The sequence below is a fragment of the Mya arenaria genome, chromosome 10, assembly GCF_026914265.1.
Source record: "Mya arenaria isolate MELC-2E11 chromosome 10, ASM2691426v1".
Taxonomy (NCBI): Eukaryota; Metazoa; Mollusca; class Bivalvia; order Myida; family Myidae; genus Mya; species Mya arenaria.
This window is the reverse complement of record NC_069131.1, coordinates 27,374,832-27,396,929: the sequence shown is the minus strand read 5'-3', so window position 1 is coordinate 27,396,929 and position 22,098 is coordinate 27,374,832. Positions and strand designations below refer to the sequence as shown.

The 22,098-nt window shown below is 33.7% G+C and overlaps 1 protein-coding gene across 3 annotated transcripts; it reads right to left on the bottom strand.

The window, feature by feature from the left end:
* Window positions 1–421: 421 nt before the first annotated feature.
* LOC128205503 (exostosin-like 3) lies at window positions 422–21,408 on the bottom strand. 3 transcript variants are annotated; one of them, XM_052907198.1, is made up of 10 exons: window positions 21,374–21,408; window positions 20,202–20,417; window positions 17,314–18,926; window positions 15,121–15,309; window positions 13,766–13,867; window positions 12,890–13,044; window positions 11,067–11,194; window positions 10,022–10,166; window positions 8,113–8,241; window positions 422–7,757 (listed from the first exon to the last, which is right to left on the bottom strand). In XM_052907198.1, exons 2-10 carry the CDS (start codon window positions 20,363–20,365, stop codon window positions 7,548–7,550), a joined length of 2,835 nt encoding a protein of 944 aa, XP_052763158.1. In that variant the 5' UTR covers window positions 20,366–20,417; window positions 21,374–21,408; the 3' UTR covers window positions 422–7,547. The 3 variants fall into 3 exon arrangements, with proteins under 3 accessions (XP_052763158.1, XP_052763157.1, XP_052763160.1); XM_052907197.1 differs by having other exon boundaries at window positions 21,342–21,406; XM_052907200.1 differs by having other exon boundaries at window positions 20,208–20,417; window positions 21,342–21,406.
* Between the last annotated feature and the right edge of the window lie 690 nt (window positions 21,409–22,098).

Below are 22,098 nucleotides of genomic sequence, written 5' to 3'. Positions count from 1 at the left end.
CCCAGATTGTTTGGGTGCATCGCTCCAAGTTTCAACCAGTATCACTGTGCTGCGCTTGGTACGGGCATTAGAGGAGAACTTTCACCATTTAAATGTACAGTCGAGACCCATTGGCTCGAACTCGCTTGGCTCGAATTCCTCGTTGGCTCGAACTAGATATAGAGGACCAATTTCTTTATACTGAAGGTTAACAATCCTGCTTGGCTCGAACTTTCCGAGGCTCGAGGTATTTGCGCCAGTACCTGGGAGTTCGAGCCAACGGGGTTCGACTGTATATACATATCTGGGTGTTTTTGAAGAGCAACATATTATCTGGCATATCACAACATCACGAATTCAACACCATTCCTAAAATATGTTTCACTTCCATCTTCTCCAGGTTAACAAATACGAAAAAGCTCGAAAACAAGACAAAGCATACTTTGCTATTATTCGCATTTTTATTACAAAAATATGAGATCTAAATACTTCTCATGATGTGGCAAAGTATATATGTAAGCATATGCATATTCATAAAATATACAGTCACAAATGTGGATATACAGAATGTATATACAGTCAAATCTCGTTATGTCGAAGTCGTGTTGACCTCGGGAAATACTTTCGAGATAACGAACATTCGATATAACCGAAATAAAAAAAGTGTATAGAACTAAACCAAACACATTCAGAAAAGTTCGACATAACCTAAACATCGAGAAAACAGTGTTCGACATAACAAGATCATCGAGAAAACAGTATTCGACATAACCAGAACATCGAGAAAACTGTGTTCGACATAACCAGAACATCGAGAAAACAGTGTTCGACATAACCAGACCAAAGAAAAAACAGTGTTCGATATAACCAGAACATCGAGAAAACAGTGTTCGACATAATGAGTTAAAACTGTAAATGAGTAAATATACAGTCATAATATGCTTTGTCGAAGTCCTTGGGACATCGGAAAATAATTCGAGATAACGATCATTCGATATAACCAAAATACAAAAGTGTATAACTAAAACGAAAAAGTTTGACATAACCAGAACATCAAGGTAACATAACTTGACATAATGAGTTTTGACTGAAATTTAATAAACATAAAATGTACATGTACTTTGAAGACCAAGTTTCACATGTCTTCTTTACCATGGTGGTCATAGTCATACCACAAGGTATGAACGTTAAAGCTTGCGAGTTACATAATTATACAATAGTCCTTTAAAATCAAATAAGACCACAAGACACATGAGTCATAAATTATAAATCATTTACAACTTTTTACGACAAAGACTAGACTTTAAACATAGACTAAACAAATGTTGCTAAGGAGCACCAGTATTTGTTTTGGTTTCAAAATATATCGCTGTTAAAGCAATACAAACAGTTTATTTATAAGTTACCAAGGAATTTCGACAGATATCATCAGACAAAATAATTATTTAAAAGAATAAAAAATGTTAGAATCAAGTGAGCTGACGTCAAAATTAACTTAAAATAAATCAGACACAAATGTGATTCTCAAAATAAGGATAAATACTGAAGCCTCATACTTATCATGTTAGTTGTACTTGAGTTATGGCTCTTAACATAATCCTTTGTGTGATTTTTTTGGTAAAGTTTTTTTTTTTATTTCTGTAATATTATCATTTGCGTATACAAATAAGCTTTGTATCAGTATTAACAGTCCACGATTTCACCAAAAATAAATGGTCAATCTAAGGAAACGTTGGTAGCAGCCTTGGTGATCGGTAACAAATTTTGAGTGGTATAGGCAAACTATTAAAATTTGTGCTAGGGTTTCCCTGGTGAATGGAAATGCTGGAAAAACATGTTGGGGTTTCCATGGTGTAGGTAAACTTTTTAAAGGTTGTGCCATTTATTTAATTTCTTGCTTTTTATAAATATCCAGCACTTTTTAAAGAAAAATACAATCTTTACATTAGACATCCATGTTATTAATACATTTAAAATGCCCCCATTGGATACTTTCAGTTCTATTGTAAACCACTCTGTTTGTCAACAATTATTTATTTGATAATATATACTAGATGAGAATACAGGAATGTGTTTGTCTGTTAAACGTATTAACTCGTTAAATGATTTGAACAGCAATAATTCATAATGGTAGTGCATTAGGCGACTATAAATTAATTGCTAGATTTTCCTCCACGACTGCCACCTCTATTTTCTGCTTAATCTTTATTGACTCAAATAAAAATGTTGAGCTAGGGTCTGTATTTTCATATCGGACTGGTACTGCCTGGCAATGGCATTTATTTTTACCTACGGTGTAGATGTATAATTTTCACATGTAAAAAAGGAGAATTGTTACAATCCTGTTCATGATTTGTCTAGAAACACATGTATCTGGTCCCTAATGCAATTAGAGAGATCATGAACACATATTTCAACAGTGAATCAGTCATCTAAGAAAAAAAAATAAAAAAATATCACCCTCCGCCCTAATAAAAAAACAATTTGAATGAAAATCTAGTAATTAATTTATATTTGCCTTATATTAATGCTTTGTTCATACAGTACATGCAATTATGCATACAATTTCAGCATTTACTGGTATCACATTATACACTATATGGAAATTCAGACTGAGTAAAGAGCCAATGGCTTATAAGGAGCCTCTGTCTTATAAGCTATATACAGCACATACAGATTTGCAAGAGCAAATGAAACAAACCTATGTTAATGCTTTATTATTTTAAGGACAGCTACACATATACGTAATAATTTCTTACACATTCAAAATATAGAAGATAATTATTTGTTCCAGTGATAGATCGTAATATATTTCACCGAGATAGTACCAAAATTTATATTTCACAAGTGGCATAGCCACAAGTGAAATATAATTTTGGTGTTCATGAGGTGAAATATAGTAATTAAATGCTTTTCAGTGTTTTATAGAGATTTATCAGTGAAATAAAGTTGATATTTCATCTTTTCAAACAGTGAAAATCTCAATTTTGATATTTTCACTGTTTTGCAATTTAAGCCCGCTCTCGGTTCCAATTCAAACAACAGTGCGCACAGGGCAAAAATTCCTAACAATATCTGTCAAATTTATAAAGTTCAAACTATTCATTGCCCTGCCCCTATCATACTGTCCCATTACGCTGTTTTCATCTTGTTTCATTCATATATTGTATGACATTGTTATTGAATAAAATAATATGAACCTATAATAATTAACATATGAGTTTTATATAAGGAATAAAAAATATATAAGCTAAAATACCTACAAATAACTATACATATACAATTTGTGATGAACTAGTACCACTTTATAAATAATTGAAATAATATCTGGCCAAAGAAATGAACACATAGCTGTTATATATCAGTATCAAACTATATCATTTAAAGCTGCACTCTCACATATTAACAGTTTTGATCTTTTTTAAGATTTTGTCTCGAAATCAGCTGATTTTGGTATCAATGCCTTCAATTTATTCATAGCAGATAAATCACAATAGAACAGATCTTAATCGTTTGGGAAACTGCCGATTGTTTTCTGAAATCTTCTTAACGCTTTTAACCATAAAACATCAATTCTAAGTTTCTTGAACATAAATATGAAAAACTGGGATATGATCTTTTGTTAGCAATTTGTATAACTGTTTTCGAGACATTTACACAAACATTGGCTCATTCCAAGACAAAAATTCAAAAAAGTTGTCAAAACGGTCAATCTGTGAGAGTGCAGCTTTAAGAGATTGACATTTATGGGACAAATTAACCTATTACAAGCTCATAAATAATAATGACATAAAGAGGCATGGTAAGAACAACTTTAGAAAAACACATTATTTTATAACATACCATATATATTTATCATTATAAAAAAAGAGGGCGAAAATGGCCCTATATCACTCACAAGATTAAAATGACTGATCAACTAGTTAGTGGTTATTAAGGATGTGGTTTAATGGTCTCTCCGTCAGGCTGCATATCAATTATCAATAGTTTTGGCTTTGTGGTTTCAGACTTTCAAAGTTATTACTGTTTAGTTTTTACTGTATATAGAAAACCTCAGACCTTGTGGGTGTGGCCAGCTTTGACCACAAGGGCATTAAAATGTGAATAATTTTAGTAAAACACAATATAATGTGGCAACATTCTAAATATCAAGGGTATATTCACATTACATAGTTTGCAGTGGACACCTCATATTCATTATTCATATTTAAACAAAGTTCCTATTTTTTTTGTCAATTCATAATGTCCATGATACAATATGACCTGTTTCTGTAAGTCCATTGCCCCTTTAAAAAACAGGCTAAAACTCTAATAAACTGCACTGCAAGTACAGACTAAAACAGTGGAAATTAACTGCTTTTTCAAAAAGCTTATGTAAAATTTTAAGCCTAAAAATTGATAAAATAAAGATAAAAATGACAGACACATATCTATGTACACTATATCAATTATTATAAGAAATGGAAACTAGAAATGTGTCCATAGGACACGGATGCCCCCACTTCGATTTTTTGTCACAGAAAATAAGCCATAATGATTATTCAGGATAATCTGAGGGCCCTAACTCCTAAATGATTAAAGCGATTTCCATGGCTATCGAACTTGATCAAGATATTATGGTCACAAACATGTGTTAAAAGTTTGGTGAGGATTGGACAAACAGTTTTCAAGAATTAGATCGGAAACAATCTTCGGGACGTATTTTTCAAGTCTTTTTTTGCAAATAAAGGGCCGTAACTCCTAAATGACAAAAGCGATTTCCATGGCTATCGAACTTGATCAAGATATTATGGTCACAATCATGTATGTAAAGTTTGGTGAGGATTGGACACATACTTTTCAAGAATTAGATTGGAAACATATATTTTTGAAGTATTTTTGGCAAAAAAGGGCCGTAACTCCTAAATGACTAAAGCGATTTCCATGACTATCGAACTTGATCAAGATATTATGGTCACAAACATGTGTTTAAAGTTTGGTGAGGATTGGACAAACGGTTTTCAAGAATTAGATCGGAAACAATCTTCGGGAATTTTTGGCAAAAAAGGGCCGTAACTCCTAAATGACTAAAGCGATTTCCATGACTATCGAACTTGATCAAGATATTATGGTCACAAACATGTGTTTAAAGTTTGGTGAGGATTGGACAAACGGTTTTCAAGAATTAGATCGGAAACAATCTTCGGGACGTACGTACGTACGTACGTACGTACGTACGTACGGACAAGGGCAACCCTATATGCCGCCACTTTGTGGGGGCATAAAAAACACACAAACACACACATGTACTTGTGAACAGCTGCTGTCCTGGATAATTAGTTACATAGTTTACCATGAACTTAATGTTTCATTCAGTTTAATTTTAAAATCTTACAACCACCATATTGCTTTAAATGACGAAATAAACATCTAAAAACCAGAATATCTCATTATGTGATAGCAAATATTGTGGAGACAGACAAAATCCACCATATTTATCCCACAACCTCCCCCCGCCCCCTAAACAACTTTTTGCAAATCAGTCGTTCAAGCAATTTATTATGCAGAGATCTGAAATCACAAATTTTTCATCGTCTTTCTTACGAAATTTTCTTTCTCCGTCTTTAAGCATTATTTTTAATAAAAAAAATTGATATAATATAAAATGTTTATAAATATAAAAAATATATATGCAATGACAACATATCAGGAACCATTATTTAAACATTTGTTATGATGTCATCTGCGAAAAGAAGTCCAGCAGAAGTATTCATGTTAATGTAACTACACTCACACGGACTGCCAAATTTGACAACTTTTTTGTTTGTTTGTCTTGGAATGAACCAATTTTTGCATAAATTTCTTAAACCCAGTGATATAAGATACAAGATCACAGTTTTTCATATTTCCGTATAAAAATTAATGTTCTTATGGGTAAAAGTGTTACTAAAACTTTGCGAAATATGCATAAAACATCAAGTTTTGAACATAAATATGAAAATCTGCAATCCGATTTTTAGTCAGTGGTCTTATATCACTGGTTACCATGCATTTTTTTCAAAAATTGGCTTGTTCCAAGACAATAGCTCAAAATGTTCTTCTGTGAGAGAGCAGCTTTAACAAAGAAAACATAATTTAACCGAGATGGAGAGATAAGATTACAAAACTTACTTATATCAATTTAAGAAACTTTTCCAAAATATATCAAATAGCTTTGATTGCCTGCTTACAATTATTGAAACCTCGCAATAGAGAAAACGTCACTTTTTTCTGCACTGAGAGAGTGAGGTCTCATTTCCACGGACATAGTCACACACAATCACCCAAATAATAGCATTTCAATACTTAATTTAATTTTAATACTACATGGATTTGGAATGAAAGATGGATAAGGTTTTTGGTGACATTAAATTGAGAAGCGGATAAAACATATTAGCATGATTTACCTCTTTGAGTTGTATTTATAGATTCACTCATTCAAGGTGGTGATATCAGGCAGGGGAAGTAAGCAGGGGCAGTATTCAAAAAAGCATCTTTAGTCATTTCCTAACTTAAGACAATATCTTAAAATTTTCCTAGTCAAATTAAAAGAAATGTATAAGTGTTTTTAACATTGGAGTATGTTTTTCAATAAGTTAATGAAAATAATGTATTTTGTAAATTCTTTATTTTTTATTTAATATGACTAAAGAGAAACTTAAGTCAGGAATGTGACTGAAGTAAGGAAATGACTTAAGATGTTTTATGAATACCGCCCCTGGGCTGTCTATAATTTTTGAGTCAAACTTTGGTTCCATTTCCAACTTAAAAAGTAAATATTTCCCCCCAATTTGGTGCCAACATTCCCCTGTAGACTGTTCTGTTTATAAACTGGGTTTTTTTCAAAACAAAAATCTGACAAAAAATAGCAAAGCAATACACATTTTTTTGCTGGCAATATGCTGTTGGTAGAATCAAGTTTTTACTAATAATATGTATGTTCATGTTTATAAGACACAACAATTAACTTACGCTTAATTTTATTTAAGTACAAGAATTATTAATGTTTATACGAAAATCCCTTTTCTTGTAAAATTCCCTTTGGAAGGACCCAGGGCCAATTACCTTATAGCTGGGAGACAGCCTAGTTAACACTCAGTGGAGTATATGGTAAAAAAGAAAAGAAAATTAAGCAAATTCAGTGTATGAGAATTGGGCTGATTCTTCAAAACTTTGTTAAAATTAACAATGTTGTGAAGTTCATAATTGGTAACTTTCAAAACATTATTGCTCAAAAACTAAAATTGACAAATTTGTGATTTGCAGTATTTCTGACATCGTTCTAGACACCTGTTTCATTTGTACATGTGTTATCTAAATATATGACCATGTTACAATTTTTTTCGTCTTTTAAAATTAACAATGACACAGTTAACAACATTGTTTACTTTAACAAATTTCTGAACAATCCGCCCATTGTGGTAAAAATTAACAATTAAAATGAATACTTAATGTATTTAAAGCATTTTGGTTTATTATGAGACATTTACTTTTAAAAAGAAATTCTGAACACTCGCCCCATTTTGGTAAATTTAACAATTAAAAGAAAGCTAAATGTATTTAAAGCATTTTTGTTTATCATGGGATATCCTAGTTTTAAACAAAATAGAGTCAACACGATACTGGGTGTACATTAGAGGCATATACCCGTAAATCTCAACAAAAAAATTCATGCATTTGTGTCGCTCTGTGAAGTGGGACTCATCTAACGCTAGCTGCTGCGGACAACCGGGACATCGAAATGTCCAACGTGATGTGACCTACAAAAAAAAAAGTTTCATTTTTAAAAAAAGATCACAGCTTTAAATTCACAGCTTTTATTTATTGATAATTTGATGTGAACAGACCCTGACCTGGGTGTAAATAAAATGCCTTGACCTGGGTGCCATTGTAACTGACATTGACCTGGGGGTAAATGTTAACTAACCCTGCTTGGCAATAAATGGAAATAACCCAGCCTTGAGAGTAAATTTCACTGACTTTGACAACATTTTACTGCATAAGATTTTACTGTATCAGATTCAAAATTGAATTCACAAAGGATCAGAATGAAGAGTTTAATAATCTTGAAAATGATTAAAAAAACATGCTTACTCTACAATATTTCAAACTGACCTTCACAGGAGGTTTCCTGGTAATGTGAGATACCAGGAAATTCATAGCGATATCTTCACAGTTCATGTATTCGTCAACCTTCTCCCGAATTGTAGCTGCCATCGTATAGCTGTACAGGTATGAGTAGTACTGAAAACAATTTCAAGGATCTATAACTGACCTTTATAACCAATTATATAAAAATGCCAAATTTCCAGTGATTTATAGAGATTTATCAGTGAAATAAAAATAATATTTCATTGTTTCAAACGTTTTGACATTTTTGTTGTTAAATTTTAGCCCATTCTCAATTCTTTATCAAGCTTCTGCGTAAACAGGGCTGGGACACAATTTTGACATAACATACAATTATGTGCGCTTTCCTGAAAAACTTGTATGTTATTTTATATCCTTTTAAGCCATACAGAAAAAAAAAAATTGTTTCAGAGTAAGATCGCAATATCTTTCACCTTGTATACAAAAATTGTTAATATTTTACTCATGGATATGCCACTCATGAAATACAGCTTTCGGTCCTCTCAGTCACGGTGAAATATATAACGATCTTACACTGAAACAATCAATTATCCACTATTTATTTAACTATTTATTGAAGTTTAGGCGTAAAGGCCTTTTTCGAAATTCTAACAAAGAAATTCTTTTTACATTTAAAAGACTTAACATGACAAATGTAATGTATTGATTTAAAAAGACTACAGGCGCCAAAAATCGGGCAACATGAAAAGACATAATTAAAAAGACAAAAGAAAGTCATGTATTTACATGCCATGGACTGTTCAGTTTTAGTCTGTATGAAAGAATGCAGTCTAAATCAGTGTGCCTATACCATGTGATAAATTACGTCATAAATGCTATGTAGGAAGGCAACATTTTGCTTGAAACAAAGGGCAGTCTATGTTGCTTATAGAGCCTCCCCTTCGTTTTATTATCAGAGTTTGATTGAGTGATTAGTTTCCTCAAACACTTCAACAAACCAGTTCCCAAAATAATATTTTGACAGGGCTTCATCAGGCAGCAGTTTTGTGAAAAGGTTTATCCAAATGTTTTAAGAAACTTAACTCTCAATCAAACTCTGGCTGGGGTTTGTAAGTGGTGTAGACTGTAAGACTGCGCTGGGTTTCATTTAAAAAAAGTGAAGAAATAGTAAAGTTATCTTTGTTTACCGGTAAAATCTTCATTTGAAAAAAAATGTTGCCTCCAGACATAGCATTTATGATGTAATTTATCACTTGGTATACACACACTGTATATGTGGATGTACACTTCCCTATAATTCAAATATGGGCTTTTTACAGCTGATAATGTAAATCCTGAAAGATAGCCAAGGGTCTGTTTGAGTATAAGGGTTTCGTGCCCAAAACAAGGTGAAGGGGCTTAGACCCCTTTTGAAAGTGTTTCCAAAGTCATTTATATTCATTTCATGGTACTCCCGACTGTTTTCGATTCAAATGTTCAAGTATAAAATTATCATTACAACTGTAGAAAAAATATGAAGTTTAAAGATGCACTCTTACTCCCAAATAAAATGTTCAACAATTAATACAATTGCTATAATTTACCGAAGAGGATGAATAAATTAAATTATAATATTGAAAACATTGGTTTTATGAAGAATACCATGCTTAATTTGAAAGGTTTCTACCTTATGAGACATTTGTTGATCACTGTACCCACCAGTCATTTATTTTTGTACCTTTTCAGCTTTTAAATACACGGTTTACACTCTTGTTACCAGTTATTGATATTTTCCATAAACGCATTGTTTAGTAAGTAGTTAAAGGTTTATCACTCAAAAATTTATGTTTATTATACATGTGTATGATTTTGAATACGGTATGAGTGTCACTTTAATCCTGATTTTATACCCCCTTATGATAACCCTTAAAAATAGAATGACCAAGTTATCTACCTTGTGGAAGAATGCTGCACCGGTAATAACCATGGACATCTCACACGTGTAATTGGAGTTGTAGTGCCAGCCCCCGTGTCTAGGGTCCCAGGCATGGTAACGTCCAGGGAATCCAACGATACGATCTCGCTCCTCACGCCATACCCTGTGATAGGGATAGAATTTTTTTTGGAAAAATTTACAATATGTTGTTTTAAAATTGAGCAAAATTAGTTTAATGATTCATAGGATTGCATTACATTTTATCTTGAAAGTTGATTGAATGTTAAAATGTAACAAGAGCGCCAAATGTCCAAAAGCATGCCCGTCCTATATTTAGCATACCAAGTTTGGTGAAAAGTGGTTGTGTGATAAGCCAAAGCTAGAGAGTGGACACTTTTAATACTGTTTTTGCCAATTCAAGGGTCATAACTCTGGAAAGCCTTAGACAATAAGGCTGGTCATCAAACTTGTTCGAGATATTATGCCTATACTCATTTTGACCAAATTTGGTGATGATTGAACATATTCTTCTGAAGTTATTGATCGAACAATATACTGGACACCGCCCTTACGTCCTACACATGCAGGACTAATTTAGACTTAATCATAAATGATTTATAATGTGTGACCTGAACTGTTAAATTTCTTACTTGGGACAAGAGTTATTACACGGATGTGATTGACCTGCAGCTGAAGGGCTGTAACCATTTCGGGGAGGAGGTTTTGGGGCTTTGTAAGGCCCCTCCACCTCCAACCCACTTGAGGAGGCTCAAAGGACATTGAAGCACACTGCTGTAGAAGCAAAACTGACTTTTTAGAAGAGCACAACATGAGGATGACTCATGGCTCGACTTTATTATTCAGTCAATCAAAAGGCCATAATGTCACAACAATTATTAACCCCACAGTTATTGTCCATGCTGAACATTTGCAAATTATCACTGGTAACATCTGTTCAAAGATACATGTGAATATCTTGAAATTATTTTATACTTTTGACCAAGGTTTCTCTGAGGACATAGCATAGCAGCTAAAATGACAGCTTGGCTAAAATTAGGCTCACCTGAATCCAAATACAATCTCATCATGTCTAAGATGGGAGTCATCATCTATACTCAGTACAGCCTCTGTCTCAATAGCTTCAAAGGGCAGAAAACGATTGTTCAGGCTGTTCTTCGCCATCTTTATGACCTGCAGAAAATGTGATAACATCATAAATATAGTCAGTGAAAAAATAAGACATCATAAAATTAATACAGTCAGCGAAAAAATAAGAGATCACATATACAGCCATTGAACAAACTAGACCTTTAGAAACACAGTCATTGAAAAATTAGATATCAGAAATACAGTCATTGAAAATATTAGATATTAGAAATACAGCTATTGAAAAAAATAGAAATCAGAAATACAATCATTGAAAAAAATAGATTTAAGATATACAGCCATTGAAAAAAAAGCCATCAGAAATACATTCATGGAAATAATTAGACGTCAAAAGCTTTTTAGCAAGCCCCTCTTTATGAAATCCAGAATTCAAAAATACACCTAGACCTTTGTTTTAATATTCCAAAATGGATGAATAAATGTCAAAAACAATGGTTCTCATGAAGGATACCAAGTTGAATTTGAAAAAATGAGCATAAAACACGATATTTCTACCTTACAAAACTATAGTAGACCACAGTAAATCTGTTAGCATTCACCAATCATTTAATATTTTTGCGCTTTCTGCCTTTCTGCTATTAAATACACAGTTACAATCTTGTTAAACATTTTCCATAAATGCATTATTCAGTAAGAAGTTTAAGGTGTATCAGTCAACATTGATGTTTGTTATACATGTGTATGTATTGATTTTGAATATGTGTGTCTGTTTAAAATGTTAGAATACGACAAAGATAAATTAAATTACAAACATAAAAGCTTTCTCCTTTAGCAAGATAAGGCATTAAAAACTTCCCTCAGAATTTAGTTTAAGCTTTTGAATTACTTTACAGTATTTTTATGTCAATGAATACTTGACTTACTTTTCAGAAAGGCCATAGCTGAATATGGAACCAACACAATTTATACAAGAATTTATGCACCAGTCAATTGTAACCACGGCCCCCCCAGGTCTGGGGAATAGCGGGGACTTTGACTTTCGGTCAAGCCAGCCAAGCCCGGGTAAAATCCCCGCCATGCGGAGACAAACTGATGGTAAAATCCCCGCCAAATGCCTCCATACGCCAGGGACCCTAGGTAAGGCCCACGTCTCCGCTATATTTAGCGGGAAGACAAAACCACCGCATTCACCCGGCACTGCGGGGCCACCTGGAAGGTCAAACACGGCCCATTTCCCCGGCTATCCTCCGTATACCCCTGACCCTGGGGGGCCGTGGTTACAATTGACTGGCACATTACAATAATATAAAACATGCAAGCAAGTTTGCACACAAAATGATCAATTCCTGATAATAGCACTGCAAATTTTCTGTCCCAAAAATATCACAAGTCGGAGGAAAGCCCTACAGTTTCAGAGCTCCAGCTAGGCCTAAATAGCAGGATGGGTCTCCCTGCTGCCCTTTTCCTGTGCCCTTCTGCCTTTTTACTACCCTGCTGTGCCTTTTTGTTTGACAGAGTCAGTTTTCAGAAATAAGTAAGTATAAAAATAATAAATATACATTATTTTGACACTAAAGTAAAAATAATAGCTAAGATATTCATAACAAAAGTATTGAAAGTAGTTACAACACAAACACAATAAGAATTGAACATTGGCCCTTGCAAGTGCCCCATTAAAGCTCATTCAATGCGCATCACAAGTGCCCTTTCTGACCTAGCACCCTGCCCTTTTCAGATCCTAGCTGGAGCATTGCAGTTTCACATATCATTTCCACCTACCACAACAGGGACTCCTATCTCTGGCCAGCCGAGGTTCTCCGAGGGCATGGAGGGGTTGTTCCAGACAACAATCACCTTGTTCAGGTATGGGAGGCCTTTCAAGCGGGTAATTGCCTTGATCAGGACATCAGATCGTTCGTATGTCAACATTACCACTGAAACACGGGGAAAATATCTCATCATTCATGTCAAAATTAATACTGAAATATGCTGATATTGCTGAATTTAAGTATTACCAGTGAAATATAGGGGTAATGTCACAGTGGTCGAAATTAACACATGCCTGCAATCCCTGCACTGGTAAAATGTATTCCGGGCTTTTAATATAGCAGGGCTTGTTCAAAAAATTTATGCCAAGCAATTGTTAAAGAATTTGGGCATGTTCATTAAAAAGGCTGATTTTGATGACTGATGTCAACATTATCAGTGAACTATAAGAAATAAATTAACCATTGCCAAAAAAAGAATATTTAAAGGCAAATATGTTAACATTACCACTAAATTATGGTTAGTTTATATAATACTATTAATATTACAACAGAAATATGGGGCAAATGTTAACATTACCAGTTAAATAGTGTTTTTTTTTAATATTTCAACTTAAGTATGGTACAATACAACATCTAACGTTGGTTAACATAATGAAAAAATACCACTAAATGTTAACATGAAGTATAGATAATATATCAACATTACAACTGGAATATGGGATATATGTCAACAGTGCCACTGAAATTAAATTGTCAAATATGTTAATATTACCAGTTGGTAATTAATCATTTCTCCTATATTTCAGTGGTAATTTACCACTGTTTTATGGGGGAAATGATTGCATACGGTATTACCAACTGCCTTGTTGAGGGTTGCATAACTTACTTGTAAACTGCTCTCTTGGGTGGTTCCCGCCTAGAGCCTCCGAGAATTCCTTCCCAGAACCACCCTCTCCTTTGTTGATTGGCCGAAAACCAACCCCGGCGCCTGAAATAGAACAAATAACGCAATTTTAGCTAAATTTTTGCTGGTTTAAGATAACAGTTTCTCAAACCTGCATGATAATCTCAATCAAATATTTAATATTTTGTGAAATCAATGTTAATTCAAAAACATAATAAGGGAAATAAGATACTCAAGCTTGTTAAAAGGAAAATTGGGGCCAGTTTACTGAAGAATAGGGACCACAATATTTTCCCAAAATTCATAAATAAAATCGGGTGACAAAAATGGTTTTAAACAATGGCTGAATGGGTCTTTTCAAATATCTACTTATCCAAAACGTGAAATGAATTTCTGCTTCTCATTGGCACAAACAACAACCCCAAAAACATGTTTCTTTTTGATGCTATATAATCACTCATCTTTGCAACTAATGCATTCTTTGACATATCACTGTCAGACTGAATGTGTTTCTAGGAGACAAGAATTTGCACAGTATTACTCCATATATATCGTCGAACCCTATTGGCTCAAACTCTCAGGGACCGGCAAAAATACCTTGAGCCTGCGGGCAATCCAGCCAAGCAAAAACGCTTACATTAAGTATTAAAATTCCTTTAAATCAAGTACAAGCCCACGAGGAAATAGAAACAAGCGAGTTGAGCCAATGGGGTTCGACTGTATGGAATTTGATTTTGGACCTTTACTCTCACTTGATTGTTATATAAGGACTGTTTAAATTCCTTTTACCCACAGGTCCGACTATTTCGCTAGCAAAATATAATTATGAGATATCTTCAGAAATATCCCAATAAAAAGTAAAAAAAAATAAATGTTTCTATGAAGGTATTTTACCTGAACTGGTTCAGTCCACATCCTACTTAAAAGTGTGATGTAAAGTTTTGGGAATAATTGAGTTCAGAATTTGTCGACTTTCATCACATTCAGAGATCAGTATGAAATAACATCTGTCAGGATATAATTGCAATAGATATTTATACCCAGACGATTCATATATCAGCCATTTTAGGTCTTTTGAAAGGTGAAAGAAACTTATATATTTTTTATTTCCTCCTTTGCAGAAGACTGAAAAGCTTGTTCTTCTAACTGTAAAATATCCCAATTTTGCCATATTTCGCGACACAAATTTTCCCAAAATGTCTCAGGTCTTTTTCTAAAAATAGATAGAAAAATCCCTGCTTTTACTATAAGGGTTATTCCTATTCTTTATTTCGAATTTTAAACATAATATAGCTGACAATGATGAAGCAGCTAGTTTATTTTTAAGATCATTTTACCATAAAATTTAGAATCTGACGGCAGAATTTTCTCGAAGGGGGAAAACGGGAGTAGATGGAATGGATCGCCCGGTTGATTGAATACGTCTTTCATGGTCCACACTGTGTAGTTTTGCTTGAACATGGTGGATGGGAAAGGCGGTTCAATCGGTCCCAGCACCTCGTCTGTATCTTCTTCTGGTTCAGGGGCTGGAAAATCAAGTTACATGTTAAGGCCTTAAATAAGGTTACCGGTTACCTGACCCTCCCTATGAAATGGGCTCCAACCCTACCGTTTTAAGTAGGGATGCAAACGAATATTCAAATATTTTAATCAAACGTTTGGTTTTCGAATGTTAAAATCGGTATTCGAATATTCGAAAAAAATAAATAAAGAGAATAGAAAACCTTTTGCCTACAACACTGTTGTTGTTTATACAGTTCTTTTGTCTTGTTTTTACAATGATTGTCCCCTAGTGTCAGAGGTGTGAATGTGATGGCAATACACTAAATACACGTCATTGTCAATTAGGGACATATCGTCGGGTACTATAAAGAGTCCCCCTTATTTTACAATAAATAACTAGAAACCGGCTTTAACACCAATGTGTTGTTTTGGCTGCAAATTAAGCTGTGCAACATAGCTCAAATCGCCGTGATGGTATGAATGCCATATGCTACAATAATTTTGTGACATATATGTGCTTTAAACTGTTTTCCATGTTTCGATGCAATGTTCCTGCTTTAAAATTTAAATTTATGTTGTATAGCGTTTTAGGATATATTTCCTATATTGTTGTACAATAGATGAGTCAAATCCACATATGTTTTCGTTTTATTATTTTACCAGTTCCCGATTGGTCTGGGTTTTTCATATTTATATCAAAGTCTTCTTAGAGGTCAATCTCAGAACGAGGCTGCACGTCCTACGGAAAGACCCCTCATTGGTGCAAAATGCTAGTTGACTAGGAATCCATCTAATTTTACATTGTTCACAAATATAAAGGCAGCAGAAGTGAAATTATTTGATTTTGATGTTTGTTCTTTCATAAAGTGTTGCTTTTTTCTTTCTGAAAATAGAGATCTCCGACAATTGAATTTCAAAGCTTCATTTGGGGAAAATCAGGGTCTGCAGAGCGACAAAGTAGGGTAAAAAAGTCCCGGCTATTTTAATACTTTAGCGAACAATAATAGCAGTTTACTAAATCTTCTAAAATATGTATTTTGATTATCGAATATTCGAATATTTGATCGAAAGAATTACCGAATATTCGAATATCAATTTTGCCATTTGTTTGCATCCCTAGTTTTTATAGTCCATTGGCTATAAAAAAAAAATGTGTGTTTTAATATAAAGTTCAAAAACCTTTAAACAGAAGATAGCTTTGATGCAGTTACCCAATGATGACAATAATATTCTTCCATAAAGCCTAATATTTTTTTTAACAAGAAATGTGACAAAACCAGATTTCAACCATTTTTCTATTTTAGTAACAGTGACCTTGACCCAAGGGCCCCAGACGCAATCCCATGAAAGGTCTTCATAACCTCTTCCTAAATACAAAGTTTAGTCAAGATTCAGTCTAAGTTTGACGCAGCCCTCCGCCCAAACAATGACCTACGTCATTCTAATACACAGGATTCACTTTGTGAAAACATGGTTAATAAAAATGGCCTACCTACCCTACCTGTTTTTGGACAAAATGTAACCCTAACCACACTATGTTTATTTTTTTGGTCAAAGAAAGAAACCAAGCTCAAGGCCTAATAGGCACTAAATAAGGGCTATTATGTTAAATTCAATATCACAAGACAGCAAATACAATTTAAAAATAAACAATTAATATTGTACAAAAAAATCTGACCAATCTGCGGCCACAGTACGACCCCATTTCGAATCTCATTTATTTCCCCAAAATGAAAAAAAATCCCTTATAATGTTTTGGAAAATGGAATAAAAAAGAGAAAAAATATATACACAATAATTGGACCCCAAAACATTCTTTTATTTTTTCTGTGCATTTTTTCTTGAAAGAATTCCCATTGTCAAATCAAAAGGTGGCATTTTTCCCAATCAGAAGAGCACCGGCCCCATTCCTAAAATGGCGGAATAAAACACTGGGCTACTTCTACCTTTGAATAACTTCATTTCAATGTTACAGCAACACTGCACTATATCGTTATTGCATCAGTTTATAAACCAAACAAACCTACCTATATGTTGAGCTACTGGTATGAAGTTTGACACAGAATTTTCCGACGGCTCTTCCCTGACTGCTTTAGCGGGAATGTTTAACCTTGTTCTCAACACCGCCAAGGTCATTGATACCACAGATTTTGTTGTCCCCAAGAATGTCTCCCAAAACATCCTTCCATTCCTCTTAAACTCCATGATATCAACGTTAGAGAATGTTCTCAGAACAAAATACAGCTCAGTGACTCGCTGCTTCGGTAACATTATCACAGTCCTTGACCAGTCGATGAGTTCACTAAACGGAAGCTCAACGTATTCGCCTAATATCACAGGAACCGCCCCTGATTTTAGTGACTCAAAAAGTCTTGTTTGAAAAACAGTAGTAGTCACCACACTGTAATTTGCTGGTGCTATAAGGATACTGAATGTGGCTTGTTTGAGCATTTCTGTTCGATGCGATTGGTCTCCGCATATTGACCATTCCCCATTAATTCCCACTTTTTCCTGGTCACTATTACACATGAAATTTAACAATACCTTTTCCTTCGCTTCCTCCTCTACATTTTTCAGATGCTGAACTATTGAAGCTTCTAAACTAAACAATTTTTTAACAATGTCTTTTGAGTTATCTCCCTTATCTAATGATCCCAACGCTGCATTTAAATTTCGTGATCGGAAATTTTGATCACCTTCGTTTGTGTGTTTGACTTCATCACTATTCAAGTTGCTAATATCACTAAACTGCCCTTCAAATGACAAGAGAAAGCTTCTTCGTATTGGGTTCAAGGGAGGTAACTCACTCCACAACTCACCGTCAGAGCTTCCTAAAACAGGGGAAACAACAATATCAAATTTGCCTCTGAAAAATGTTTCAACAAAAGACGATTGCACTATAATGGCCCTGCCAGTGTTAACACCATAAAATATATCAAAACTGAATGTAGACTTAGCTAGATTAACTAAAACATGGTTGGTTCCATCTCCGTTCCAATGCTGTAAGGCATTTATTCGACTTTGAACAGTTTCTGAGTTTTCTTTGGAAAACGTTTCTCCTAAAATAGCAACAAAAACGCATGCCCTGTCAGGACTTGTAGTCAGATATATACTTGAGCTTCCATCGAAAGCATGGAAAACAGATGTTTTAATGAACTCTTCCAAGTTATTGTTCTTGAAATTATTTTCAATCTCATAAACATACACGGGGAAACCGGACAGCAATGAACACCTTGAATAATCAAAACAAGTATTCATTGTGCAATCTTCAGACAAACTAGTAAAAACATTCTTCTGTGAACGAACTTTTAAATTTGGTAAAAGCTCTAATATTGGAGCTTTAATAAGGGGTTGAGCTCCATTTGAAAACTCATCTTCTTCGACCTTTAACTGCTCTAGGTTCATCTTTGACTGTTTAATTTCCTTTTCTATATTCTCCTGCTGGATTCTTAAAGCCTCGAGGGTTGTCTTCTGTTTGGAGATTTCCGTTTGCTGGGCGAGACGCCTGCTTTCAAGGTCACGAAGTTCATTATTAACCGATGCTTTGATTCTTCGTAACTCTGTGATCTGGTTCTTCAAGTCGTTACATTGAACTTTATCCAAATCGAAACCTTCATCATGGTCTTTGGTAGATCTAGATCTGAAATAGACAATTACCAGTGAATTATTGGTGCAATCTCCTGCCCATTTAATGTCCATTTTTGCCAATAATTTATTATTTTTTCCCAAAAAGATAAATGCAGATTATGTTAATGAATAAAAAAGCAACGCATTTCTTGAATAAACAATATCTTGACATGACTTTGAACTCTTCCACAAAATAATGTATGCATAAAAAAGTGAAAAATGTATATTTTCCAGTATATTAGCTTTTTTGGCCTGATTTTGTGTTTTTCGCCAAACGCAACTTTTTTCAATTTGCAAGGCACAGGTGGTGAAAATAATTCCAAAAAAATTACTGATTACTGATGAGTTCTCCAAAGATTATCAAAGTGTATAAAGATCAAACAAACACAAAGCTAATACCAAGTCTTATCTGTTAATTTACTTTCGAAAATGGGGCAAAACTCAACAATTATTAATTAAAGTTATGGGGCTTCCTACATGTGTATACATGTACATGTGCATGTTGTCTCTGGAACATTTAGTTAAGGCCGACGCTCAAAGTTTTTGCACAAAATCAACACAGATGACTACAAGAACACCAAGCATTTGTATTTACCTCGACTTTTTTTCCAAGAAAAATGGTAAACATTTATTTGGCTGCATGCAGGGCCAAGTTACTGTCTAGATAAGCCAAGTACAAGATATTTTGACAAGTGAACCTTGAGTGTGACCTTTGACCTTTGAACTAAGTCTTGTATGCAAGACAAGTTATTCTCACTTTTACCCAGGCCTAAAAAACAACATTTGGTTTGGGTTACCCGACCCTACCTACCAAATAAGCGCCGACCCTACCGTTTTTAGTCAGTTGTTAAAAAAATAAAAATATTTGAAGTTTGTGTCTTAATATGTAGTTTAAAACCTTTAAAGCTTTATACAGAAGATAGCTTTTACACCATTTTCCAATGATGACAATATTAACGTTTCTTATATAAAGCCTAATAAAAAAAGCCTGCCTATCCTACCGGTTTTTGAAAAAGGATGCAACTCTAACCAAACCATTTTGTTTTTGGCCCATGTTATTATAAAATCCCCAAATGCCTGAACCAGGACAGACAATCACACAAACAGATGCACAAATGCCAAATTGCTGTGCTAAGTGCAAACAATCACACAAACAGATGCCAAATTGCTGTGCTAAGTGCAAACAGGCTTGACAAAAACAAGATACAGTGCAATTTTTTTTTAAATTATAATCACAAAGCTAAGTGGCATTGAATGTGTTTTCAAGACATAAACAATTATTGCAGACCTGTACCCATTGGATGTTTCCGAACCAATATTGGATATGTAGTAGTGAAACACAAGCGGGGACACAATCAGGATCACCAGCAAACAAAGGATCAGTTGACCAAGTCGACTCCGAAGAAGATTGTGGAAGAACCTCCGTTTCCTGCCTGGAAACCCCCCATCCATTGTTGTGATTATATCTCCTATGTCATTGTCATTTCAATGTTTCAATTTTAATCTGAAATATAAATTACATGCTTTTTTACTTTTATAAATTAACTTGGAAAACTTAGGGTGATCCTTTTTGTCATCCAATAAAAACCTCCACCAAATAAAACAAATGTCATAATTTGTGATTTCTATCAATGTTTTAATATGTCTTCTGTTTTATCAAACAAATTCGCATAAACTTCGTCATTAACAATCCCAATATCACTTTCATCAATCAGGTCGGAAGTCCCATCCATTTCAACCAATATTTGCATCAAAATTGCGATAAAAAGCTTTAACTTGATTTTTGAGTTTTAAAATTACTTCTGCATTAAAATTTTCTGCGCATAACGTCCGGTCATTCCGGAAAACGTATAAACCGGAAACAATACAGTCAAAAGGAAAGTAAATAAAGTGAAAGTTCAGTACATCAAAAACTACACCTTTTGGTGTATCCCGCATATAAAGGGTAACTACACCCAAAGGTGTATCCCGAATGAAATGGGTTAAAGAATAGGTAATAATTGTGAGTTTGAATATTGACAATGGTTTTAAATGCGAAAATGACTTTTAGACACAGTTAAAAGTGGTGTCAGGCACTTCCAACAGCTGTGCTGTTTGGCTAGATCTTTAATAAATGATGGTGTTAGTCTACATAATAAAAGTTTCGTTCAATTTATTATCATTAGAAATAAAATCAGGACCAACCATTTTGGGGGGAGTAAAATTAATAACAATTTTTGTTTTTGGCAAAAATGAAAAAGAAAAAACATTTTATGATATTGGAACTAATATTACCAGACTCAAGTCTGAAATAAAAAATAGGGTTATATTCAGCACTCATTAACCTGTTAAACTTTAAAAACAACAACACAGTGAGTTGACATTTCCTTGGTTTAGATAAATAGTAAGAATTAAATGTAAGGTAAAAATATTATATGTTGTAATATACCTTAAAAGTCGAAAATTAAAACAAAATATTACTTTATGTTTTGAACTAAGGGCGCGGCCATTTTGTGTCTCCAAACAAAGCCAATGGTTTTAAAAGCAAAACTAATTTTATTTAAACACTATATTAATAATATAATATCTATACCACAGTGTATAATTTTTTTATGGTTTAATGCATCAAGAAGAATGTTTAATACAGTAACGTACGTTATACCTTTTTTTTTTTAATTATTTTTGGGTTAAAGACTACATAATCCAGACTGGTTTTGCATGGAATCATCGAAATTTAGAGCATTCCACCTTATAAACGAAAGTCAATGAAATTTTAATAATATTAATTGTTTGGTCTGGGTTTTTTTTTATTGTTTAACTGTGCTTTTATAACTATATATATTTGATAAAGTTTAGTGTGAAAGTCGATATATCCATACATAATACTTTGTAGACGGTTTACAATGTCAGAATTATTTACATTTAACTACACTGCAAGTATAGATCGCGTATTAATTTCAATTTAGCATTTTAACTTTTTGACGTTATTCTTGGAAATCTTATATTTACTGCATGCAATATTACGCTTCATCTTAAACTTTGATATATAAAAGATACGTTAACAGACTACACTTAATTGTAGGGCTTTACTCTTTGGAATCATGTTGTTATGCAATAATAATTCTCACTAAGAATCAATTTGAACATAGAAATACAAATTACACGTTAAAACAATACAATTAATTACTATTATAATTATTCATTTT